Source organism: Mesoplodon bidens (genome assembly GCF_964165515.1).
Source record: "Mesoplodon bidens genome assembly, chromosome: 3".
NCBI classification, from domain to species: domain Eukaryota; kingdom Metazoa; phylum Chordata; class Mammalia; order Artiodactyla; family Ziphiidae; genus Mesoplodon; species Mesoplodon bidens.
The window spans coordinates 91,826,641-91,854,298 of NC_138178.1; the positions used below are offsets into that span (position 1 = coordinate 91,826,641).

Consider the following 27,658-nt stretch of genomic DNA (forward strand, 5'->3'; position numbering starts at 1 on the left):
AGCACAGGATAGCCAAGATAATGGTTTTAGACTTGCTCAGTCTGTTAATGAGATAGCCAGGTGTCCTGAAAAATTAGGAAGTTGATAAAAATATTGGACTACAGAGACCCAATAATACAGATTTTTGGAGTCACCAGAAAGACATGACAAAGGGACTTTCCGACATATCTTCAACACACCCTGAAAAGATCTTCACTTGACTATGCTAATTCTCTATTTTTCCTTTTCTAAGTTCTTCAACAAATAGTCTATCCATTGCTTCCATTTCTTCTTCCACCCCATACTTTTTTTAATCTCCTAAAGTCTGTGTTCCTTTCTTACCTTATTGTTGAAGCTATTCTCTCAACTCACTTATGATACCCTATTTTCAAAACTAATGGCCCTTTTTCTGTTTCCATTCTTTTTAACTCATCTAAAAAAAAAAGCCCTGTCAAACTCCCATGCTTGAAATTCATCTCTTAGCTTATACAACCTTATACTATTTCTGGTCCTCTTCCCACTTCTCTGCTTCTGTTTTCTTTACCAAATCCTTTCACCTCCTACCCCCACTCACATCTTATCAAAATAAGGGAGAACCTATGCTCCCAAAATAAGAGAGAATTTGGTTTTCATTTCTTCTCTTCTCACTTACAAAATCCATTTTATTTATTAACCCCAACCCACTGAAAGTCACCATGATTTCTCCATCTCCATTAATTGTCCTTATGGCATTTTTCAGGTCTTTGTTCTACTTCCCCAATTAAAAAATAAATTCAGAGAACATTAACTTGGTTTTTTTCAATTTTGTAAACACTGAAAGCAACCAATGCATTATTATACGTACAATAAATGAAATTCAGTACCTGTTTCTGACTCATCAAAAGATGACTTCCCTGGTGGCTCAGTGGTTAAGAATTCACCTGCTAATGCAGGGGACACGGGTTCGAGCCCTGGTCCGGGAAGATCCCACATGCCACGGAGCAACTAAGCCCATGCACCACAACTACTGAGCTCTAGAGCCCGCTAGCCACAACTACTGAGTCCATGTGCCACAACTACTGAGCCTGCGTGCCTACAGCCCGTGCTCTGCAACAAGAGAGGCCACCGCCATGAGAAGCCCGCGCACCGCAACGAAGAGTAGCCCCCGCTCCCTGCAACTAGAGAAAGCCCACGCGCAGCAATGAAGACCCAACGCAGCCAAAAATAAATAGACAAAAAATAAATTAATTAAAAAAAAATTACTAGGACCATCCTAAGATCCTTGGGAAGATATTTTGATCCAGCTTGGAAACTGTATTTTAAACATAATTAGAAACCTAAGAACTTTGTACGATTCTTTTCATATACACACTTAAAGTTGTAATAAACTTTCCTGGCAGGAATTTATGCCCAGATGACTAAAGATATTCAAGCTAAAAATGTTAAAGTTCTACAAAGCAAATTTAAATTCCTCTAGGTTTCTAAAATTTGGAATCACAAAGCACAAAACTATAAATCTCAAGTGACATCTCGAAACACATGGCTCTAGGCTATTCTTTCGCAGACTATTTGCTTCAAATGTTAATATCTTCAAAACAATTAATAATAACTTACCAAATCCCAAAGCCCAACTTGTCCAGATCTGGCCCCAGCTGCCACCAAAGTTCTAATTTCTGATGGGTGGAGAGCCATTGAGAATATTGGGCCTTTGGTAACTTTATAAACAGTATCTTCACTAATGATCATGCCATTTAAATTGGCTTTGTAGCTAAGAAGATTAAAAGGTTAAATTTAGAAGCAAAACCAAACTCAGTAGTCAAAACAAGTAAAAGATGATTTGAAAAAGTAAAATCACAATTAGTAAATGTGGGAAAATATTCAACTTCCTGGCAACCAAGGAAATAAAATTAAACAATGGGGTACTATTTTTCACTTATAAAAGCTAGGAGGCTGCAGTTAAACATACATTCATATATATTGCTAACAGCAGAGTAAGTTCATTTAAGATTTTCAGAAATTTTTTTAAAAGATTTTGGAAAACAATCCAGCATGTCCTAAAAGCCATGAAAATGTCCATAATATTTGACACATTAATCCCAATTCTGGAATCTATCCTAAGGAAATAATCCCCTATCACAATATAAACTTCAACACACATACAAACACTCAAAACTAAATAGAAAACAATTCCAAATACCAAAGGAGTAAGAGGAGGTTAGGTAAATTCTACCTGCTAAATCAAATATTATGCAATTATTCAATAAATTTAAAGACTCTAGTAACATGCAACCACAATGTTAACAGAAAAGCATAATGCAAAACTGTACATATATTAGAACATAACAAAGTAAAAATGTATGTGATTTCACTCATTTATTAAACACTGAATGAATATATACTATGTGAAATGCACTGTTCTGGTTATTGAGACAAAATCCATGCATTCATGAAGCTTATATCCTAGTGGTATTGCATATGGTGATACATGAAAGGAAATATACAAAAACAACAGTTGTTAGGGTAGAAATATGATGGATAATTTTTCTCACCTCATTTTCAAATTTCCTGTAATGGTATAGTCTTTAAGTTATAAAGATCTCAGAAAATGTAAAACAAAGGCAAGGAATTTTAACTCACCTTTTAATGCTAGATAACTCCTTCTCAGTGTTTTTACTTCTTGTCTGAAACAATGGGAGAAACCAAAGCACTAAGTTAATATATGTACTAAAATTTGCTTAACAGATGATTCTAAAAGCTTGGGCTTACCCTCCCAAGTGATACCTTGCTCACTTCTGCCCAAGTCTGCAGAAATCCTTTAAATAGTTCACTGTTATCATCTCGATTTTCAGAAGTCATTTCTAAAGGCCCAGGAGGTAACAAAGGCTGTTATAAAAAATAAGAAAAAAAAGTTGGTTGTCGCTCTGCCCTAGAATGTAAGCTTAAGATTTCTTACTACTTTACTTTCAATACCAACAACAGTGGTGACACATAGTTAGCATTCAAAAACAGTTGTTCAATGAATGAATGCCAAGTATCCTGTAAAGTAATAACATGTATTATCTCATTTAATCCCCTTAATAATCCAGTGAATAAGATAGCACATTATAAAGACAGTGGAATGAAACTTAGAGAAGTTAATTTGTCCAAAGTTACACTGTCAATACTTGAAGTTGCTGGGAATTGATTCAGATCAGTTCAATTTCATACCTCAAAGTTATTACTCTATGTCAGTGTTTTTTATTTTTTTAATTGAAGCATAGTTGATTTACAATGTTGTGTCCATCTCTGCTGTACAGCAAAGTGACTCAGTTATACACATATAGACATTCTTTTTTTATATTCTTTTCCATTATGGTTTACCACAGGATACTGAATATAGTTCCCTGTGCTATACAGTAGTACCTTGCTGTTTACCCATCCTATATATAATAGTTTACATCTGCTAATCCCAAACTCCCAGTCCTTCCCTCCCCCACTGCCCCCCCTTGGCAACCACAAGTCTATTCTCTATTTCTGTGAGTTTCTGTTTTGTAGATAGGTTCGTTTGTGCCACATTTTAGATTCCACATATTAAGTGATATCATATGATATTTGTCTTTCTCTTTCTGTATGTCAGTGTTTTTTAAATCACAGGTTGTAACCCATAGGTCGTGAAATCATTTTAATACATTACAACCAACAGTGTGTTTTCGTGAATGAGAAAAGAACAGACTAGGAAATACAAAAGCATATCACATGTAGTAAGGATAAGTATCATTTCACAAAAGTTTTGTTTCAGTTGTGTGTGTGTGTGTGTGTGTGTGTGTGTGTGTGTGTGGAATGGGTTCAATGTAAATGTATTTCTTATCATGGATGGATGGAGGCTTCAAAAAAATTTGAAAGCTACTCTTCCCCTAGCAACTTAATTTGCAATTAGCTCTCAAAGCACCAGGCTAATCTTCCAATTTATAATTAAGCACTTAGATACAAAGTATTAAAAACAGTAGGTGCCCCTGAATAAAAAATATACTCATAATCTTATTTAGACAATAAATTTGGTAAATAAAACTCTTTTCACTCACTGATAGCATAAAATTAAACTACAGTAAGAGAACCCCATCACTACTGACATATATTATTTATTACTAATAATATTAATAACTACCATTTATTGCTTACTAAGTCCTTAATATAATGTAAGAAACTTTACAGATACTATTTCATTTATCCCTCACAACACCTCTTTGAGAGGTTTCTGCTATTGTTGCCATTTTAAAAATGGGGAAACTGGGGCTCAGAAAGACTAAGGAATTTACCCACAATCCCACACAGGGTAAGTCTGCAGAAATATAGAATCCAAGCCAGTCTTTTATGAGTTTGAAATCTTACTCATTAAACCATACAACAGCCAAGTATTAAATTAATGAAGTACAAATTAAACATAATTTAATGACTTTTTACTCTACTTTCAAACACTTCAAATTTTTTAGTATTTTATTGGTTAATATATTGTATTTGTACTCTTTCTTACATTTTCATCTGCTACTAATATTGGCTGGGTTGGAGTTGCTGGTAATGAAACTCCTGAAGGATCAACTTTTAGTAATCGCATTGACCTTCTACATCCAGTCTCATTTTCTTTCTTCTTAGGCTTCTTTCTAAAGGAGTGGGGGAAAAAATCATGTTATACTCATAAAAGTTATATGTATTTATTAATATCAAGAAGATAACGTCTAGTAATCTATCTCACAGATATATTCACACATTGCAAAGATGTATATACATGGCTACACTGATTTTTTATTTTTCTTCGTCACACTGTGCAGCATGTGGAACTTTCCTAACCCAGGATCAAACCCGTGCCCCCTGCCATGGAAGCACGGAGTCTTAACCACTGGACCACCAGTGAAGTCCCTACACTGATTTTAATTAAAAGCCTGGAAACATCATAAATGTTCATCATGGGGAGGTGAGGGGTGTTAAATAAATTATGACATACATATCTAGCAGAATATTATGCAGTCATAAAAAAAGAAATAGATTTTTGTGTGCTGATATGACATGAACTCTAAGATACAAGAAGCAAAAACAAGGTCCAGCACATGTTGAATATGGTTCCATTTGCTTTTTTACAAAATATATACACATACATTTGTAATTACTGAGATTACCTATGGAAGAATACACATGAAACTATTAACAGTGGTTTCCTCTAGGGAAAAGGCCTGGAGAACTAAGGTCCAGGATAGGAAAGAGACTTAAATGTTTCATTGCATTGCCTTCCATATAGTTTACTTTTTTAAATCATATACATATCCTACTTTTTTTTTTTTTTGTTACACGGGCCTCTCACTCTTGTGGCCTCTCCTCTTGCGGAGCACAGGCTCCAGACGCACAGGCTCAACGGCCATGGCTCACAGGCCCAGCCGCTCCGCAGCACGTGGGATCCTCCCAGACTGGGGCACGAACCCGCGTCCCCTGCCTCGGCAGGCGGACTCTCAACCACTGCGCCACCAGGGAAGCCCATATCCTACTTTTTTATGCATCATTTTTTTATTTTAAAAAAGTAGTTCAGAACTTCCAGTTTCCAGTTCCAAATTTAAAGAGCTTGAAAGTCACTGCACTGTCTTATCAAGTAAAAAGCTGAACAGACTAAAAAATCAACTCTTCTAGGATCCTTAAGAGAAATGAGGGCACAGTAGAAACTGCTGAGCCTAATACTGGAGAGACAGACAGGCAAATGCAAGAAGTCATGGCTTATTGGAGCAGACTTAGAAATGGAAACCATCATGGGAACCAGCACCAGGGTAGGAAAGCCTGAACTGTAATTGACCAGTTGCTGGAGGTTCAGTGTACACAAGTCTGAGAGTTAAAAACTCCAGGGAAAACTAGACAGCTACATGTAAAATAATGGAACTAGAACATTTTCTTACACCATATACAAAAACAGACTCAAAATGGATTACAGGCTTTAATGTAAGACCTGAAACCATAAAACTCCTAGAAGAAAACACAGGTACTACACTCTTTGACATTGGTCTTAGCAATATTTTTTGGATGTGTCTCCTCAGGCAAGAGCAACAAAAGCAAAGAATAAACAAATGGGACCTAATCAAACTTAAAAGCTTATGCAAAACAAAGGAAACCATCAACAAAATGAAAAGGCAACTGACTGAAGGGAAGAAGATTTGTGCAAATGATTTGTCCAATAACAGATTAATATCCAAAATAGATAAACAGCTCATATAACTCAACATCAAAAACAAAAAAAATCTGATTAAACAATGGGTAGAGGACCCAAAGAAGACATAGAGATGGCCAACAGGCACAAATGAAAAGATTAGATCATCAGGGAAATACAAATGAAAACCACATTGAGATATCACCTCTCACCTGTGAGAATGGCTATCATCAGAAAGACCACAAATAACAAGTGTTGGCAAGGATGTGGAGAAAAGGGAACCTCTGTACACTGTTGGTGGGAATGTAAATTTGTGCAGCTACTGTGGAAAACAGTATAAATGTTCCTCAAAAGACTAAAAATAGAACTACCATATTATCCAGCAATTCCACTCCTGGGAATTTATGCAAAGAAAAGAAAAACACTCGTTCAAAAAGACACATGCAGGACTTCCCTGGTGGTGCAGTGGTTAAGAATCTGCCTGCCAGTGAAAGGGACACGGGTTCGAGCCCTGGTCTGGGAATATCCCACATACCGCGGAGCAACTAAGCCCGTGCACCACAACAACTGACCCTGTGCTCTAGAGCTCGTGAGCCACAACTACTGAGCCTGCGCGAAACAACTACTGAAGCCCATGCACCCTAGAGCCCGTGCACTGCAAGTATTGAGCCCATGCACCACACCTACTGAAGCCCACGTGCTCTAGGGCCCGCATGCCACAACTACTGAGCTCGTGTGCTGCAACTACCAAAGCCCGTGTACCTAGAGCCCATGCTCCGCAACAAGAGAAGCCACCGCAATGAGAAGCCCACACACTGCAACAAAGAGTGGACCTCACTCACTGCAACTAGAGAAAACCTGCACACAGCAACAAAGACCCAGTGCAGCCAAAAAAAAAATACATGCACCCCAATGTTCATAGCAGCATTTTTTTTATAATAGACAAGATATGGAAGCAGCCTAAAAGTTCATCAACAGATGAATGGATAAAGATGTGGTGTATATATGTGTGTGTGTATATATATATATATGTATATATATATATATACACATACATACAATGTAATACTACATAGCCATAAAAAAGTGAAGTTTTCCCATTTGCAACAACATGACTGAAACTGGAGGCTATTATGCTTAGTGAAATAAATCAGACAGAAAAAGACAAATACTGTATGTTATCACCTACATGTGGAATCTAAAGCATAAAACAAATGAATGAATATAACAAAACAGAAACAGACTCACAGATATAGAGAACAAACTAGTGGTTACCAGTAGGAGAGGGAAGAGGGGAGGGGCAAGACAGGGGTAGGAGGTTAAGAGGTACAAACCACTTTGTACAAAATAAATAAGCTACAAGGATATATTTATAGCACAGGGAATACAGCCATCATTTTATTTATTTATTTATTTATTTATTTTTCAGTACGCGGGCCTCTCACTGTTGTGGCCTCTCCCGTTGCGGAGCACAGGCTCCGGACGCGCAGGCTCAGCGACCATGGCTCACGGGCCCAGCCACTCCACGGCATGTGGGGTCTTCCCGGACCGGAGCACGAACCCACGTCCCCTGCATCGGCAGGCGGACTCTCAACCACTGCGCCCCCTGGGAAGCCCCAGCCATCATTTTACAGTAACTATAAATGGAGTATAATCTATAAAAATTTTAAATCACCATGTTGTACACCTGAAAATAATATAATATTGTAAATCAACTACACTTAAACTGTACTGCTATGAAACCTAATATGAAGACCAAAAATTTGAAATGATCTCTGGCCCACGGCCTTAAAAAGACTGTAACCAGTACCTTTTAACTTAAATGTTACCACTTTAGCTTAACAATGAGGTATAAAGCAAAACCAAGTATACTTGTTATATACTTGGTTAAATACTGGTTAAATTTACCAAAGATTCCTCCAGAAGTCTTTGGTAAATTTAACAGTCTTTATTAACTTTTATAGTATTAAAATATTATAAGTAATGTGCCGATTTCAAAGTCCTCTAAATCTTTTGTCACAAAGATATTTATAGCACTGTAAACAGAACTAAAGCCTGATATCGTATATTATTAAAACTGACATTTATCTCCAAAAGAATTTGACCTATGGTGACTGAACTCTGAAAAAAGTAAAAAGACTGGTAGTTGGAGAAAAGTAGATCTCTCACATTACTTAGTCAATGGCAGTTCCATTGTAATTTAGCCTTAATCTTTTTGCTGAAATGATCTAAATAACAAAAGATCCATAATAAAAATATTTTTAAAAAAAGAAATGAGCTATTAAGCCATGAAAAGACATGGGGGAACCTTAAATGCATATTACTAAAAAAAGCAGCCAACCTGAATGAGACTACATACTGTATGATTCCAAATACATGACTGACATTCAGGAAAAGGCAAAACTATGGAGGCAAAAATGATCAGTGATTGCAAGGGGTGAGGGTGATAAGGGATGAAAAGGCAGAGCACAGAGGATTTTAGGGCAGTGAAATACTCTGTACATTATAATGATAGATATATGTTATTATACATTTGTACAAACCCAAAGAATGAACAACACCAAGAGTGAACCCTAAGGTAAACTACAGATCTGGGGTGATTATGATGTATCAAGGTAGGTTCATCCTTGGTAACAAACGTACCACTCTGGTGAGTGATTCTGATAATGGGAGAAGCTATGCATGTGTTGGGCAGGAGATGGAAATCTCTGTAAATTACTCTCAATTTTGCTGTGAAACTAAAACTGCTCTAAAAATAAAATCTTAAAAAAAAAGAAACCTCAAGGGGGCCTCACCCCCACAATTTTGTAAGATTTATATCCAGGAGCTTGACCAGGCCCTCAAAGTAAATATCAGAGAAAAATCTCCTCATGCTTCTAGCAGGGGGAGGAGAAAAGGAAGAGTTTTGAAATAGGCCAGAGCACTCTGTTCTTCTTAACAGGTCTGCCCTCAGGAGAAATAAGTTAACCAGAGCCTAACCTGCTAGGGTATTGTCAGAGGCTAACTAACCTGGGGAAGGGAAATACCCAACAGCAGCCCACTCTTGCCATCTTCTCCAACCTAAGGAGAGGAAAAAAACTAAAACACTTGTGAAGTTCACAATCCAAAGACATAGGTTCAGTCAGAGACTGAGAACTAATAACAAGACTACAGAATGCTCCCCTCCCCCAACATCTCACCACCACATTGCTAAAGACCTATTTATAACAGTTACTTTTCTTGGTACATCACATCCAGTTATCAAGAAAAAATTACAAGACACACTGAAAATCAAAAAACACAATTTAAAGAAACAGAGCAGGGCTGCCCTGGTGATGCAGTGGTTGAGAGTCCACGTGCTGATGCAGGGGACATGGGTTCGTGCCCCAGTCCGGGAAGATCCCACATGCTGCGGAGCAGCTAGGCCCGTGAGCCATGGCCGCTGTGCCTGCGCTCCACAACGGGAGAGGCCACAACAGTGAGAGGCCAGCGTACCGCAAAAAAAAAAAAAAAAAAAAAGAAAGAAACAGAGCAAGCTTCAAAACCAGACATGGCAGAAATGTTGAAATTATCACACTAAGAATTTAAAACAACTGTGATTAACATGCTAAGGGCTCCAATGGATAAAATAGACACCATGAAAGAACAGATAAGCGATGTCAACAGAGGGATGTAAATACTAAGAAAGAATGAAAAAGAAACGCCAGAGATCAAAAACACTATAATAGAAATGAAGAATGCCTTTGATGGGCTCAGTAATAGACTAGACATGGCTGAGGAAAGAATCTCTGACCTTGGGGATATCTCAATAGGAGTCTCTAAAACTGAAAAGCAAGGAGAAAAAGACAAAAAACAGAACAGAATAACCAAGAACGTAGATAACAAAAAAGTATAACATATAAATAATGGGAATACGAGAAGAAACAAGTAATAGAAGAAATATTTGAAATAATAACTGAAAATTCCCCCCAAATTAGTGTCAGACACCAAACCACAGATCTACAAAGCTCAGAGAACATCAAGCTAGATAAATGCAAAAACAAAAATGAAAACAAACAAACAAAATCTACAACTAGGCAATTCATTTCCAAACTACAGAAAAATCAAAGATAAAATCCTGAAAGGAACCAGAAGGAAAAACCACTTTACCTAGAGAGAACAAAGATAGAAATTAAATCTATCTTCTCAGAAACCATGCAGGCAAGGAGAGAGTGAAAATATTTAAAGTGTTGAGAGAAAAGAAAAACCCAACCTAGAATTCTGTACCCTGGGAAGTTATCCATCAAAGGAAAAGCAAATTAGGAACTTCTGAGACAGTGAACACGGAGAGATGCTAGAAGAGTGATGCTCTCAGAGAGAGATGGAAGCTCCGTGCCCCTTCCCCATGCCTTGCCTGATGCATCTATCCCATCTGGCTGTTCCTGAGTCATATCATATCCATTGTAATAAACAGCACAAGGTGAATGGTGCTCTTGAGAACCTTCTGTGATTACTACTCACACCTTTTCCAGGGACACTTTCTTAAAAGGACCAACAAGCATCCAGTTTACTCAGATATAATCCCAGATTCATGGAGTTGTTGCTGACCAGATTACACCTGTCTCATTAAGACTGGAGTTTCCAGACAAAAAGACAAGATGGCAGAGTAGAAGGAAGTGAGCTCACCTCCTCTTACGTAAACACCAAAATCACAACTAACTGCTGAACAACCATCAACAAAAACACGCTGGAAGCTGCGAAAAGATACCCTACATCCAAAGACAAAGAAGAAGCCGCAAGGAGCTGGTACAAGGGGCACAATCGCAATAAAATCAAATCCCATACCTGCCAGGTGGATGACTAACAAACTGGAAAATACTTATACCACATAAGTTCTCCCACAGGAGGGAGAACCCCACATCAGCATCTACAGCCTGGGTTTCTGGCAACAGGAGAAGAAGCCCCCAGAGAACTTGGCTTTGAAGGCCAGTTTGATCACAGGAATTCCACAGGACTGGGGAAACAGAAATTCCACTCTTGGAGGGCACACACAAGGTCTCATGCACACCAGGACTCAGGGAAAAAAGCAGTGACCTCATAAGAGACTGTACCAGACCTACCTGCCAATAATGGAGGGTCTCCATTGGAGGCAGGGGTGGCTGTGGCTCACTGCAGGGACAAAGACACTGGCGGCAGTAGTTCTGGGGAGTACTCATCAGTGTGAGCCTTCCTGGAGGCCACCGATGTCGTACCAAGACCTGGCCCCACCCAACAACCTGAAGCTTCCATTACTGGGACCCCATGGCCAAACAATCAACAGGGCGGGACACAGCCCCACCCATCAGCAGACAGGCTACTTAAAGTCTTCCTGAGCACACAGCTGCCCACTAAACACACAGCATGACCCAGCCCTGCCAAACAGAGGGACAAGACCCAGCTCCACACCCCAGTGGGCAGTAACCAGTCCCTCCCACCAGAAAGCCTGCACAAGCCTCTTAGACAGCCTCATCCACCAGGGAGCAAGCAGCAGAAGGAAGAAGAAATACAACCCTGCAGCCTGCATAATGGACACCACGATCACAGGAAGTTAGACAAAAATGAGACAGCAGAGAAACATATCTCACACTAAGGAACATGATAAAAGCCCAGAAGAACAATTAAATGAAGTGGAGAAAGGCAATCTACCTGAAAAAGAATTCATAGTAATGACAGTATAGATGATCCAAGATCTCAGAAAAAGAATGGAGGTACAGATTCAGAAGATACAAGAAATGTTTAATGAAGACCTAGAATAACTAAACAACAAACAAAAAGAAATGAACAATACAATAACTAAAATGAAAAATACACTAGAAGGGAGCTTCCCTGGTGGCGCAGTGGTTGAGAGTCCACCTGCCGATGCAGGGGATACAAGTTCGTGCCCCGGTCCGGGAAGATCCCACATGCCGCGGAGCGGCTGGGCCCGTGAGCCATGGCCGCTGAGCCTGCGCGTCCGGAGCCTGTGCTCTGCAACGGGAGAGGCCGCAACAGTGAGAGGCCCACATACCGAAAAAAAAAAAAAAAAAAAAAACTACATCTACATGTGGAACAATTCCTATAGAATACATACTGAACACTGGCTGAAGACCTCAGACTTCCCAAAAGGCAAGAAACTCCCCACATACCTGGGTAGGGCAAAAGAGAAAAGGATAAGCAAAGACAAAAAAATAGGGATGGGACCTGTACCTCTGGGAGGGAGCTGTGAAGGAGGAAAAGTTTCCACACACTAGGAAGCCCCTTCACTGGTGGGGATTGGGGGGCTGGGTGGGGGGAAGCTTCGGCGCCACGGAGGAGAGCAGAGCAACAGGGGTGGAGAGGGCAAAGCGGAGAGATTCCTGCACAGAGGATCGGTGCTGACAGCACTCACCAGCCTGAGAGGCTTGTCTACTCACACACCAGGGTGGGTTGGGGCTGGGAGCTGAGGCTCGGGCTTCAGAGTTAAGATCCCAGGGAGAGGACTGGGGTTGGCTGCGTGAACACAGCCTGAAGGGGGCTAGTGCACCACAGCTAGCCGGAAGGGAGTCCAGGAAAAAGTCTGGACCTGCCTAAAAGGCAAGAGACCATTGTTTCAGGGTGTGCGAGGAGAGACGATTCAGAGCACCGCCAAAACGAGCCCCAGAGACAGGTGTGAGCCGCGGCTATCAGCAGGGACACCAGAGACGGGTATGAAACGCTAAGGCTGCTACTGCAGCCATCAAGAAGCCTGTATGCAAACACAGGTCACTATCCATCCCTCCCCTCCTGGGAGCCTGTGCAGCCCACCACTGTAGGGTCCCGTGATGCAGGGACAACTTCCATGGGAGAAAACATGGCATGCCTCACACTGTTGCAATATCACACCAGCCTCTTCCACCAAAGGCTCTCCCTGCATTCTGTACCACTCCCTCCCCCCAGTCTGAATGAGCCAGAGGCCCCCTAACCAGCCGCTCCTTTAACCTGTCCTGTCTGGGTGGGGAAGAGATGCCCTCAGGAGAGCTACACGCAGAGACAGGGCCAAATCCAAAGCTGAACCTCAGGAGCTGTACGAACAAAGAAGAGAAAGGGAAATTTCTCCCAGCAGCCTCAGGAGCAGCGGATTAAATCTCCACAGTCAACTCGGTGTACGCTGTATCTGTGAAATACCTGAAGAGACAACGAATCATCCCAAAACTGACACAGTGGACTTTGGGAGCAACTGCAGACTTGGGGTTTGCTTTCAGTACCTCATTTGTTTCTAGTTTTACGTTTATCTTAGTTTAGTATTTACAGCTTATTATAACTGGTAGATTTGCTTAATGATTTGGTTGCTCTCTTCCTTTTTACATTTTATATATATAACTTTTTTCCCCTTTTTCTCTTTTTGTGAGTGTGTATGTGTATGCTTCTTTGTGTGATTTTGTCTGTATAGCTTTGCTCTTGCCATTTTTCCTAGGGTTCTGACTGTCCGTTTTGTTTTTGTTTTGTTTTGTTTTGTTTTTTAGTATACTTTTTAGCACTTGCTATCATTGGTGGATTTGTTTTTTGGTTTGGTTGCTCTCTTCTTACTCTCTCCTTTTTTTAATTACTCTTAATTTTTAAAATTTTTTTCTATTTTGCTAACTTTATTTTACTTTACTTATTTTTTCTTTCCTTTCTTTCATTCTTTTTCTCCCTTTTCTTCTAGGCCATGTGGCTGACAGGGTCTTGGTGTGCGGGCCAGGTGTCAGGCCTGAGCCTCTAGGTGGGAGAGCGGAGTTCAGGACACTGGTCCACCAAAGACCTCCCAGCCCCACGTAACATCAAACGACAAAAGCTCTCCCACAGATCTCCATCTCAACGTTAAGAACCAGTTCCACTCAACGAACAGCAAGCTACAGTGCTGGACACCCTATGGCAAACAACTAGCAACACAGGAACACAACCCCACCAATTAGCAGAGAGGCTGCCTAAAATAATAATAAGGTCACGGACACCCCAAAACACACCACCGGACGTGGTCCTGCCCACCAGAAAGACAAGATCCAGCCTCATCCAACAGAACACAGGCACCAGTCCCCTCCACCAAGAAGCCTACACAACCCACTGAACCAACCTTACTGACTGGGAGCAGACAAAAAAACAAGGGGAACAACGAACCTGCAAAAAGGACACCACGAACAGTAAGTTAAGCCAAAATGAGAAGGCACAGAAATACAAAGCAGATGAAGGAGCAAGGGTAAAAACCCACCAGACAAAACAAATGAAGAGGAAACAGGCAGTCCACCTGAAAAAGACTTCGGAGTAATAATAGTAAAGATGACCCAAAATAATGGAAATAGAATGGAAAAAATACAAGACATGTTTAACAAGGAACTAGACGAACTAAAGAGCAAACAAACAAGGAAAAACAACACAATAAATGAAATTTTAAAAACTCTCTGGAAGGAATCAATAGCAGAATAACTGAGGCAGAAGAATGGATAAGTGACTTGGAAGATAAAATAGTGGAAATAACTACCACAGAGCAGAATAAACAGAAAAAAATGAAAAGAATTGAGGACAATCTCAGAGACCTCTGGGACAATATTAAACACACCAACATTTGAATTATACAGGTCCCAGAAGAAGAAGAGGAAAAAAAAAAGGGGGACTGAGAAACTAATAAGAACCTGCTGTATAAAAAATAAAATAAAATAAAATGCAAAAATTCCAAAAAAAAATAAATACAAAGAAAAAATATTAAAAGTAGCAAGGGAAGAGCAACAACATACAAGGGAATCCCCATAAGGTTAACAGCTGATCTTTCAGCAGAAACTCTGCAAGCCAGAAGGGAGTGGCAGGACATATTCAAAGTGAAGAAAGGGAAAAACCTACAACCAAGATTACTCTGCCCAGAAAGGATCTCATTCAGATTCGACGGAGAAATTAAAACCTTTACAAACAAGCAAAACCTAAGAGAATTCAGTGCCACCAAACTAGCTCTACAACAAATACTAAAGGAACTTCTCTAGGCAGGAAACACAAGAGAAGGAAAAGACTTACAATAGCAAACACAAAACAATTAAGAAAATCGTAATAGGAACATACATATCGATAATTATGCTCCAAACAAAAGACATACACTAGCTGAATGGATACAAAAACAAGACCCAAACATATGCTGTCTACAAGAAACCACTTCAGACCTATGGACACATACAGACTGAAAGTGAGGGGATGGAAAAAGATATTCCATGCAAATGGAAACCAAAACAAAGCTGGAGTAGCAATTCTCATATAAGACAAAATAGACTTTAAAATAAAGACTATTACAAGAGACAAAGAAGGACACTACATAATGATCAAGGGATCAAGCCAAGAAGAAGATATAACACTTGTAACTATTTATGCACCCAACATAGGAGCACCTCAACACATAAAGCAAATGCTAACAGCCAGAAAAGGGTAAATCGACAGTAACACAATCATAGTAGGGGATTTTAACACCCCACTTTCACCAATGGACAGATCATCCAAAATGAAAATAAAGAAGGAAACACAAGCTTTAAATGATACATTAAACAAGATGCACTTAATTGATATTTATAGGACATTCCATCCAAAAACAACAGAATACACTTTCTTCTCAAGTGCTCATGGAACATTCTCCAGGACAGATCACATCTTGGGTCACAAATCAAGCCTCAGAAACTTAAGAAAATAAAAATCGTATCAAGCATCATTTCCAACCACAACGCTGTAAGATTAGAAATCAATTAAACGAAAAAAAAGTATAAAAAAACACAAACACATAGAGGCTAAACAATGCACTGCTAAATAACCAAGAGATCCTGAAGAAATCAAAGAATAAAGAAAAGAATACACAGAAACAAATGACAATGAAAACACAATGACCCCAAATCTATGGGACACAAAAAAAAGAACTTGTCATTTGTAGGCAAGTTTATAGCAATTCAATCTCACCTCAAGAAACAACAAAAATCTCAAATAAACAATCTAAACTTACACCTAAAGCAATTAGAGTAAGAAGAACAAAAAAAAAAAAACCAAAGTTAGCAAAAGGAAAGAAATCATAAAGATCAGATCAGAAATAAATAAAAAAGAAATGAAGTAAACCACAGCAAACATCAAGAAAACTAAAAGCTGGTTCTTTGAGAAGATAAACAAAATTGAAAAACCATTAGCCAGACACATCAAGAAGAAAAGGGAGAAGATTCAAATCAACAGAATTAGAAATGAAAAACGAGAAGTAACAACTGACACTGCAGAAATACAAAGGATCATGAGAGATCACTACAAGCAACTATATGCCAATAAAATGGACAACCTGGAAGAAATGGACAAATTCTTAGAAAAGCACAAGTTTGTCATATAGTCTCTTAACTATAAATGAAAAATGGATTTTGAAAATTACACATATCGGTTTTTTCACTTGATATGTCTGATTTGTGCTCCTCCAAAAAAAAAAAAATACTAGCAAACAGATTTCAACAGCACATTAAAAGACTCATACACCAAGGGCTTCCCTGGTGGTGCAGTGGTTGAGAATCTGCCTGCCAATGCAGGGGACACGGGTTCGAGCCCTGGTCTGGGAGGATCCCACATGCCGCGGAGCAACTGGGCCCGTGAGCCACAACTACTGAGACTGCGCATCTGGAGCGTGTGCTCCACAACAAGAGAGGCCACAACAGTGAGAGGCCCGCGCACCGTGATGAAGAGTGGCCCCCGCTTGCCACAACTAGAGAAAGCCCTTGCACAGAAACGAGGACCCAACACAGCCAAAAATAATTTAATTAATTAATTAACTTCAAAAAAAAATCATACACCATGATCAAGTGGGTTTTAGCCCCAGAAGGCAAGGATTCTTCAATATACACAAATCAATCACTGTAATAAACCATATTAACAAATTCAGGGAGAACAACCATATGATCACCTCAATAGATGCAGAAAAAGCTTTCAACAAATTCAACACCCATTTATGATAAAAACCCTCCAGAATGTAGGCATAGAGGGACTTACCTCAACATAATAAAGGCCAATAAAGGCCATAAAATCCACAGCCAACATCATTCTCAATGGTGAAAAACTGAAACCATTTCCACTAAGATCAGGAACCAGACAAGACTGCCCACTCTCACCACTATTATTCAACATAGTTTTGAAAGTTTTAGCCACGGCAATCAGAGAAGAAAAAGGAATAAAAGGAATCCAAATCAGAAAAGAAGAAGCAAAATTGTCACTGTTTGCAGATGACACAATACTATACATAGAGATGGCGAGATGTACCATGCTCTTGGATCGGAAAAATCAATATTGTGAAAGTGACTCTTCTACCCAAAGCAATCTACAGATTCAGTGCAATCCCTATCAAATTACCGATGGCATTTTTTACAGAACTAGAACAAAAAATCTTAAAATTTGTATGGACACACAGAAGACCCTGAATAGCCAAAGCAATCTTGAGGAAGAAAAATGGAGCTGGAGGAATCAGACTCCCAGACTTCAGACTATACTACAAACCTACAGTAATCAAGACAGTATGGTACTGGCATAAAAACAGAAATATAGATCAACAGAACAGGATAGAAAGCTCAGAGATGAACCCATGCACATATGGTCACCTTATTTTTGATAAAGGAGGCAAGAATATACAATGGAGAAAAGACAGCCCCTTCAATAAGTGGCGCTGGGAAAACTGGACAGCTACATGTAAAAGAATGAAATTAGAACACTTCCTAACACCATACACAAAAATAAACTCAAAATGGATTAAAGACCTAAATGTAAGATCAGATACTATAAAACTCTTAGAGGAAAACATAGGAAAAACACTCTTTGACGTAAACCACAGCAAGATCTTTTTTGACTCACCTCCTAGAGTAACGAAAATAAAATCAAAAATAAATAAATGGGACCTAATTAAACTTAAAAGCTTTTGCACAGCAAAGGAAACCATAAACAAGACAAGAAAACAACCCTCAGAATGGGAGAAAATATTTGCAAACGAAGCAACTGACAAAGGATTAATCTCCAAAATATACAAACAGCTCATGCACCTCAATATCAAAACAACAAACAACCCAATCCAAAAATGGGCAGAAGACCTAAATAGACATTTCTCCAAAGAAGACATACAGATGGCCAAGAGGCACATGAAAAGATAATCAACATCACTAATCATTAGAGAAATGCAAATCAAAACTACAATGAGGTATCACCTCATACCAGTGAAAATGGCCATCATCAAAAAATCTACAAACAATAAATGCTGGAGAGGGTGTAGAGAAAAGGGACCCCTCTTGCACTGTTGGTGAGAATGTAAATTGATACAGTCACTATGGAGAACAGTATGGAGGTTCCTTAAAAAACTAAAAACAGGGGCTTCCCTGGTGGCGCAGTGGTTGAGAGTCTGCCTGCCAATGCAGGGGACGCGGGTTCGTGCCCCGGTCTGGGAAGATCCCACATGCCACAGAGCGGCTAGGCCCGTGAGCCATGGCCGCTGAGCCTGTGTGTCCGGAGCCTGTGCTCTGCAACGGGAGAGGCCACAACAGTGAGAGGCCCGCGTACCGCAAATAAATAAATAAATAAATAAATAAATAAATAATAAACTAAAAACAGAACTACCATATGACCCAGCCATCCCCCTACTGGGCATATACCGTGAGAAAACCATAATTCAAAATGACACATGTACCCCAATGTTCACTGCAGCACTATTTACAATAGCCAAGACATGGAAACAACCTAAATTTCCAATGACAGATGAGTGGATAAAGAAGATGTGGCACATATATACAATGGAATATTATGCAACCATAAAAAGGAACGAAATTGGGTCATTTGTAGAGATGTGGATGGACCTAGAGTCTATCATACAGAGTGAAGTAAGTCAGAGAAAAACAAATATCGTATATTAACGCATAAATGTGGAATATAGAAAAATGCTACAGATGAACCTATTTCCAGGGCAGGAATAGAGACGCAGACGTAGAGAACGGACATGTGGATGTGGTGGGGGTGGGGGGGGTGGGAGGGGAGGGGGGGATGAACTGAGAGATTAGGATTGACATATATACACTACAATGTGTAAAACAGATAGCTAGTGGGAACCTGCTGTATAGCACAGGGAACTAAGCTCGGTGCTCTGTGATGACCTAGATGGGTGGGATGGGGAGGTGGGGGGTGGGAGGAAGGTCCAAGAGGGAGGGAATATGTGTACATATAGTTGATTCACCATGTTGTACAGCAGAAACTAACACAACATTGTAAAGCAATTATACTCCAATTTAAAAATAAATAAATAAAAGAGGGGACTCACTACAGATCCTATGGACATTAAAAAGGTAATAAAGGAATAATATAAACAACTCAATGCCCACATATTTGAAAACCTAGATGAAATGGACCAATTCCTTGAAACACACAATTTGCCAAAACTCATACAAGAAACAATCTGAATAGGCTTGTATTTATTAAAGAAATTGAACTAGTAATTAATAACCTTCCAAAACAGAAAGCACCAGGCTGATATGGGTGCACTAGTGAATTCTACCACGCATTGAAGGGAAAAATTAAACCAATTCTCTACAATCTTTTTCAGAGGACAGAAGCAGAGGGAATACTACCTAACTCATTCTATGAGGCTAACATTACTGTGATATCAAAACCAGACAGACATTACAAGAACAGAAAACTACAGATCAATATCTCTCATGAGCCAAGATGCAAAAACCCTCAACAGAATATTAGTAAATTGAGTCCAACAATGTATAAAATGTATTATAAATCACAAACAACTGGAATATATCTCAGGTATGCAACACTAGCTCAACACACAAAAATCAATTAATGTAATCCACCCATCAACAGGCTGAGAAAAAAAATTGCATGATCTTATCAATAAATGCAGGAAAAGCATTTGGCAAATCCCAACATCCATTCAGAATAAAAATTCTCAGTAAACTGAAAATAGAGGGGAACTTCCTCAACGAAATAAAATCTACAAAAAACCCTATAGATAACATAATATTTAGTGGTGAGAAATGCCAAGCTTTCCCACTGAGATCAGGTACAAGGCAAGAATGTCCTCTCTCACCACTCCTTTTCAATACTGTCGGACTTCCCTGGTGGCGCAGTGGTTGAGAATCCACCTGCCAATGAAGGGGACATGGGTTCGAGCCGTGGTCCTGGAAGATCCCACATGCCGCGGAGCAACTAAGCCCATGCGCCACAACTACTGAGCCTGCACTCTACAGCCCGCGAGCCACAACTACTGAGACCACATGCCACAGCTACCGAAGCCCGTGCGCCTAGAGCCTGTGCTCCACAAGAAGACAAGCCACCGCAATGAGAAGCCCGCATACCGCAAGGAAGAGTAACCCCCTCTTGCCACAACTAGAGAAAGCCTGCGCGCAGCAACGAAGACCCAACACAGCCGAAAGTTAATTAATTAATTAACTAACAACCAAAAAAAACCCCACTGTGCTGTGCTGAAAGTTCTAGCTAATGCAATAATAGAAGAAAAATAAATAAATGGTATAAAGATTGGGAAGAAAGAAATAAAACAGTATTTGTTCACAAATGACATGATAGTCTATTTAGAAAATTCTAAAGAATGGATAAAAATATTCCTGGAAGTAATAAGTGATTATAGCAAGGTTGTAGGATACAGGGTTAACATACAAAAGTCAACTGATTTCCTATATACCAGCAAGAAACAAGTGGAATTTGAAGTTTAAAATACAATCCATTTAAATTATAAACCAAAAAAAAAAAATACTTAGGCATAAATCTAAGAAAATATTTATAAGGTTTATATGAGGAAAACTACAAAACTCTGATGATAGAAATCAAAGAACTAAATAAATGGAGAGATTATCCACGTTCTTTGATAAGAAGACATATTGTCAAGATGTCAGTTCTTCCCAACTTAATCTATAGATTCAAAGCAATCCCAATCAAAATCCCAGCAAGTTATTTTGCAGATACTGACAAACTGATTCTACAGTCTATACAGGGAGGCAAAAGACACAGAAGAACTAACACAATATTTAAGGAGAAGAGCAAAGTTAGAGGACTGACTACCCAATGTCAAAACTTACCTTAAAGCCATAATAAGCAAAACAGTGTGATATTGACAAAAGAAACAATTCAACTGTCCATCAACATAGCACATTCATACAGAAGAAAACACATGATGAAGTAAAGCTGTACACATCAACATGAATGAATTTTAAGACATAAAGATATAAAAATGAGCAAAATAAAATCCCAGAATATAAAAATGGCACATTATATGTCAATATAAAAAACAGGACAAAATAAGCAAAATACTGTTTAAATATACATTCACAGGTAGTAAAACTATAAATAAATGCAAGGAGTGATTATCACAGAATTCAGCATAATGGACTTCCTTGACAGTCAGTGGTTTAGAATCAGCCTTCCAATGCAGGGGATGCGGGTTCGATCCTTGGTCGGGGAACTAAGATCCCACATGCTGCAGGGCAACTAAGCCCGCATGCTCTAGAGTCCACACACCGCAACTACAGAGAAGCCCACGCACTGCAACGAAAGATCCCGTGTGCCACAACTAAGACCCCACACAGCCAAATAAATAAATAAATAAGAATTCACATAATGACTGTTATCTGGAGGGAGGGCCTTAAGCGGTACTATAAATTTCTATTGACCTGGATGACAAGTACATGGATGGGTGCTTGAATTACTATTATTTTTTCAACTATACAAATACTTCATATGTGGGGACTTCCCTGGTGGCACAGTGATTAAGAATCTGCCTGTTAATACAGGGGACACAGGTTCGATCCCTGGTCTGGGAAGATCCCACATGCCACAGAGCAACTAAGCCCATGTGCCACAACTACTGAGCCTGCACTCTAGAGCCCACGTGCCACAACTACTGAAGCCCGTGTGCCTAGAGCCAGTGCTCCACAACAAGAAAACCCACTGCAATGAAAAGCCAGTGCACCACAACAAAGAGTAGCCCCTGCTCGCTGCAACTAGAGAAAGCCCACACGCACAGCAATGCAGACCCAACGCAGCCAAAAATAAATAAATATTTTAAAAAATAAATTGATTAATAAAAAAATACTTCATATGTGCTTCTTTGTATGTATAATATATTTAGTAATTTTTAAAAACTTAAACGCCTCTAGATTGGCATAATGCCAACTTTACAGATAAGGAAAGAAAATTACGTAAATTGTCCAAAGTTAATACCACAGCTATAAGTTGCTGAATTGAAACTTGAAATCATGTTTGCCAAATTTCAAAAGCTATGCTCTTTCCTCTATATTATATAACTTCTGCTCTATCTACTGGATACTAATACTTATACAACTACTAAGTGCTGGAATTCTGTGACTTAGGTGAGAAAAACACCATTAATCTTTGCTAATAAAAAATATGCAAATATAAGCTAATGACCACTTGACAACACAACCGGTGCTATTATCTTCCAGTGTTAATGATGTTCCTCCTGTAACAATTTTTCACACTCGCAGATACCTGGTCATAATTAAAGGTTTAGCTTTTCTCAAGCTAGCTAACCTGTATGAGAATCAAACCAATTAAATGATGCTACATTTCATTAGCATTTAGCACTAAAAAAATGGTCTACTGATGCCAAGATTTTCAGTTTCTTCACTTATACATAGCCCTGCTAAAATGAAGAGGAGAGAACTTAACCTAAGGAATACTGGAGTTCAAATCCTGAAGCTTCTACTTAAGAACTACTTCGACCTTGAGCAAATTATCAGTACTTTACCTCTTTGAGCCTGTTTTCTATCCCACAAAATTTTTGCCAGAAATAAATGAGATAATGCAGTATAAAAATTTTAGGTCATTGCACTGTATTTCATAAATGTGCAACAAATGCTCATTTCCTTCCTTTATTCTAGGAATGGGAAAGAAAAAACAAATTGAGAAGCAAAAAGATAGCCAGAAAAATAAAGTAGAAGAATCTTTAAGAACAGTTTCTCAGGCAAAAATAAGAACAATTTAGTGGTAATAAAGATTTCCCTCCATTAGCAGCAATAATAAATATAAACAAAATTCAGCTCTCAAGATTCTATTTCCTATACAGTCCTTTGATGAAGATGAGAACTTTAGACTTATTAAAACGCAGCATTCCCTCAGAGTTCCTATAAAGGATTAAGATTAAATTACATTAAATTACAGAGTTTCTGATCTGCTATTTATTTTACTATGTTGAACCAGTTTTTCAAATTATAAAACAACTCAGCAATATATCATGGTACAGGAAATGTAAACCAAATCTTTTTACCTTTTGGATTCCGGAGGCTGTCTCTTCTTTATCATTTCACGGAGCCTTGCAGCTGACTGCAAAATACACAAAACATACACATGTTAAAAAACACTATCTTATAACTACATAGATTACCTTCTAAAATATTAAGTATCTGCTACTGTATCCACACTAAACCAAGATCTATATAGGAACTAAAGAACCTTGAGATATGATACCTGTTCTTCTAGTAGACATGAGACAAATACACTATCAATAATAAAGACAAGTATATAATACTATCTAATGTACTGACATTCTGATACCTTGGACCAAGTTGCTAACAAGTTTACATGATTAAACATTAAACATTTATCAAATATACTATTAGAAATTTAAAAGTTTAAATTCTACTACAGGCAATCCTACTTTGGTGTTTTCCAGAAAAGTTACAGGTTATGCTTCCACAAATCAAATCAGAATTTCTGTTAACTAAAATCAAAATCAGAGATACTTTTGTCTAAATTTCTTATGAATTTTCAACTGCTAGTGACTCAACAATTTAATCCCTTATATTAACTCACCCTCCCTCCCCTCAAGATGCAAATACACACTGAATATTTAGGAATCTGGTATTCAGAGAAACCAAATAGTTATTTAATAAAGCCAAGGATTTAATGTATTTTGGGGGAAAACATCACACACCCTCCTAAACAGCTATTCTCTCACACATAGAAATTTTACCCCAGTGTGAAGACCTTCAGTGTAAATTATACCTTTAGTAATAATGATTATAAGACATTAGCATACTTCTGGCCACTTATCCTTAAAGTTTCCTATACAAAGCATATTCCCATCTATTTTTTTTTCTTTTTGGCCTTGCCACGCTGCATGAGGGATCTTAGTTCCCTGACCAGGGATTAAACCTGCACCCCCTGCAATGGGAGCTCGGAATCTTAACCATGGGACCTCCAGGAAAGTTCCTCGCATCTATTCTTAAAGTTAAAAAAAAAAAAAAAGCTGTCCTCTCTCTCCTCTACCACACATCCCTTAACCCATCCCTCCCACTTAACCTTTAACCTTTAGTTAAAGCAACCTCTTGGAACATACCCTGTTTCTTTGAATCCAAGACAACTATTCATAGGACACCATTATTTTATGTACTACCAAAAAAGGGGTGAGGGGAAGCTGCCAGTTATAATTTTAATATGCCAATTTCAAAAAAAAGTGTCTTGGAATCAATAAAATATAGTAACCTCTTTCTATTAAGTGAAAATCTTGCTCCTAGTTTTACCCTCCCTCATTTGACACTATGAAACCTGATACTATGAGTATTTTATCAACCTACTAGCAAGAGGAATAGTATCTCCGTTTTAATTAGAAACTCCACACAAACCTCAGACAACTGAAGAGAAGCAAAAAAGTTTGCATTTTCTGATATGTTCTTCAGTCTCTTCTTTTCGTATGGTGACAATCCTGAAAAATCATCCTATGAAATTACACCAAAAAGATTCTGTTACTTTACATAATCCATAGCAAAAGTGCCTCGCAAAACTAGTTATTGCATTCTCCACATGTATATTTTCCTTTGAATTGCACCTACTCTAATTATTTTATATTACCTTACCAAACAGCACATAATCTTTGCTACATTGAATATTGAGATAAAGAGTCTGAGTTTGGGATAATCACAGAATATATGTATGGCTTCCCAATTAAATAACAAGTGATCTGATGTCAGAAGTCAGCTAGTGTAACCTAATAGCACATTACTTCCTACTGGCCATTAATTGTACTATTTCTCAAAGTTATCTTTTTATTAAACAAAACAAGAAAAAAAAACTCAGTAACAGAAATGTTTAAATTCATTGAAATGGTTAAAGAAATTCAGAAAAAAGAACAAAGAAAGAGAAACACATGGGCAAAAAAGACAACTTTGAACTAGAAAATCTTGGAGATCCAATATCCAACTAATAGTTGTAGGGGGGGAAAAGGAGCAGAGAAAATGGAGAGAAAATCATCAGAGAAATAATACAAGAAAGTTTCTCAAAACTGAAGAAATGAGTTACCAGATTAAAAGGGCCTGACGTGTATGCAACACAATGAATGAAAAAAGACTCAAGACTAGGCACATCATCACAAAATTTCTCAGTTCCTGAGATGGGTGAGTTAAGAGAGGATCCCAAAAGCTTACAGAGGGAAAAATAGACGACAAAGAACCAAGAATCAGAATGATACTAACTTCTCAATATCGAGGAAGCTAGAAAACAATGGAAGAATGTGTTAAAAATGATAAGGAAAAATTAAATTATTTTCAACTTACAATTCTAAATCCAGTTAAGCCAGCAATCAAATAAAAAGCATAAAGCCTTTTTCAGACATGCAAACTATCTCTCATACACCTGTTTTCAGTAAGTTACTATAAGCTGCACTTCATCAAAATGAGAGAATAAACCAAGAAAGAGAAAGACAGGATCCAGACTACAGAAGTTCCAACACAGGACAGATAAAAGATAAAAGAAATTTAAAGGAAAACAGTAAAAAGAAGGCCAAGAAAGAGTAAAACAGTCCAGAAAGAAGTAGGAAGATGGAGGGCCCCAGAAAATATTTCATGAATAAAATATATATATACACATGAAGCCATTAGAATTCTCTGATTTACATTGAGAGGAATTTTGCAACTCAGGTAAAACTTGGGACTATATGTAATAAGGATCTGGGAAGGGAAAACATGGGGTGGGGGGAAAAGAGGACAGCACACATGTGTAAACTTCATTTTCCATAGTAAGTCAACAGATAATGTGGGGGAGAAAAGCTAAAATGGCTTAAAGTGCAATTTGTCTGTTGAGTAGCAACCACAAATAGAGAGGTATGTGACAGAAAATTGTTGGCTGTTTTTTTTTTAATTATTTGTTTATTTATTTATTTATGGCTGTGTTGGGTCTTCATTTCTGTGCGAGGGCTTTCTCCAGTTGCGGCAAGTGGGGGCCACTCTTCATCGCGGTGCGCGGGCCTCTCACTATCGCGGCCTCTCTTGTTGCAGAGCACAGGCTCCAGACGCGCAGGCTCAGTAACTGTGGCTCACGGACCCAGTTGCTCCACGGCATGTGGAATCCTCCCAGACCAGGGCTCGAACCCGTGTCCCCTGCATTGGCAGGCAGACTCCCAACCACTGCGCCACCAGGGAAGCCCTGTTGGCTGTTTCTATTTGTTCCTGTGTATACATGTGTGTACATATGGAATTACCTCTATGTAAGATACATATACACATACACGTGGAATTATATGATGTAAACAACGTATGTACATGCATCAATTTGACCAAAATAAAGATTTTTCTCACACACACATAAAATAACAGTGGCAGCAAAGGTGTACGGATATTTTGTCATTGCCTTTAAAATTGCTTCTCAGAGAAAAACATCACCACCATCATCATCAAGAACTTCCTAAGAATCTATTTCAAAATGCTGCATTTGGAGATTAAAGAAACAAATGTAAATGATTCTACTTACCACAGGAAAAATTAAGAAAATTAACAAAAATCATCAGACATTTTTTTGAGGTATGTGTAATTGAAACTATTCTCACCCATTACCCACCCCTCAAAAACTTGCAACATCAAACACCGAGCAAAGAATATCAGACAAGGTGGGGTCTCAAAGTAAATATATTACAGGAAATAGAAATCTTTTTAATTCCATTATCTTGACACTTGAGAAGTTACTGCATCTATAAAACAGGAAAAGAAATGCTATCTTTAAAAAAACGAAAGAAGGGGCTTCCCTGATGGCGCAGTGGTTGAACGTCCGCCTGCCAGTGCAGGGTACACGGGTTCGTGCCCCGATCCGGGAAGATCCCACATGCCGTGGAGCGGCTGGGCCCGTGAGTCATGGCCGCTAAGCCTGCACGTCCGGAGCCTGTGCTCCGCAACGGGAGAGGCCCCAACAGTGAGAGGCCCGCATACCGAAAAAAAAAAAAAAAAAAAACGAAAGAAGGAAAATAACTTGAATTAAAAATATGCTTGGGCTTCCCTGGTGGCACAGTGGTTGAGAGTCCGCCTGCCAATGCAGGGGACATGGGTTCGTGCCCCCGTCCAGGAAGATCCCACATGCCACAGAGCGGCTGGCCCATGAGCCATGGCCGCTGAGCCTGCACATCCAGAGCCTGTGCTCTGCAACGGGAGAGGCCACAACAGTGAGAGGCCCGCGTACCGCAAAAAAAAAAAAGAATGCTTAATGCCAAAAATTTACAAACTGTATGAAGATATTAACATTCTCAAAACGACAAAATTTACAAACTGTATGAAGATATATATAACATTCTCAAAATGA

General features: G+C 38.8%; 1 protein-coding gene across 10 annotated transcripts in view; it reads right to left on the reverse strand.

Annotated features, from left to right (window-relative positions):
• WDR76 (WD repeat domain 76) overlaps positions 1–27,658 on the reverse strand; it is a 73,697-nt gene that overhangs the window by 31,477 nt on the left and 14,562 nt on the right. For 9 of the 10 annotated variants that reach the window (XM_081229907.1, XM_081229908.1, XM_081229906.1 and 6 more), the window contains 6 exons: positions 24,721–24,813; positions 23,364–23,419; positions 4,469–4,595; positions 2,725–2,841; positions 2,596–2,639; positions 1,573–1,726 (listed from right to left, as the gene is read on the reverse strand). In XM_081229907.1, the coding sequence (XP_081086033.1) occupies positions 1,573–1,726; positions 2,596–2,639; positions 2,725–2,841; positions 4,469–4,595; positions 23,364–23,419; positions 24,721–24,813 (591 nt within the window). The remainder of the gene's footprint in view (positions 1–1,572; positions 1,727–2,595; positions 2,640–2,724; positions 2,842–4,468; positions 4,596–23,363; positions 23,420–24,720; positions 24,814–27,658) is intronic. The other variant, XM_081229905.1, reaches the window with a different exon arrangement.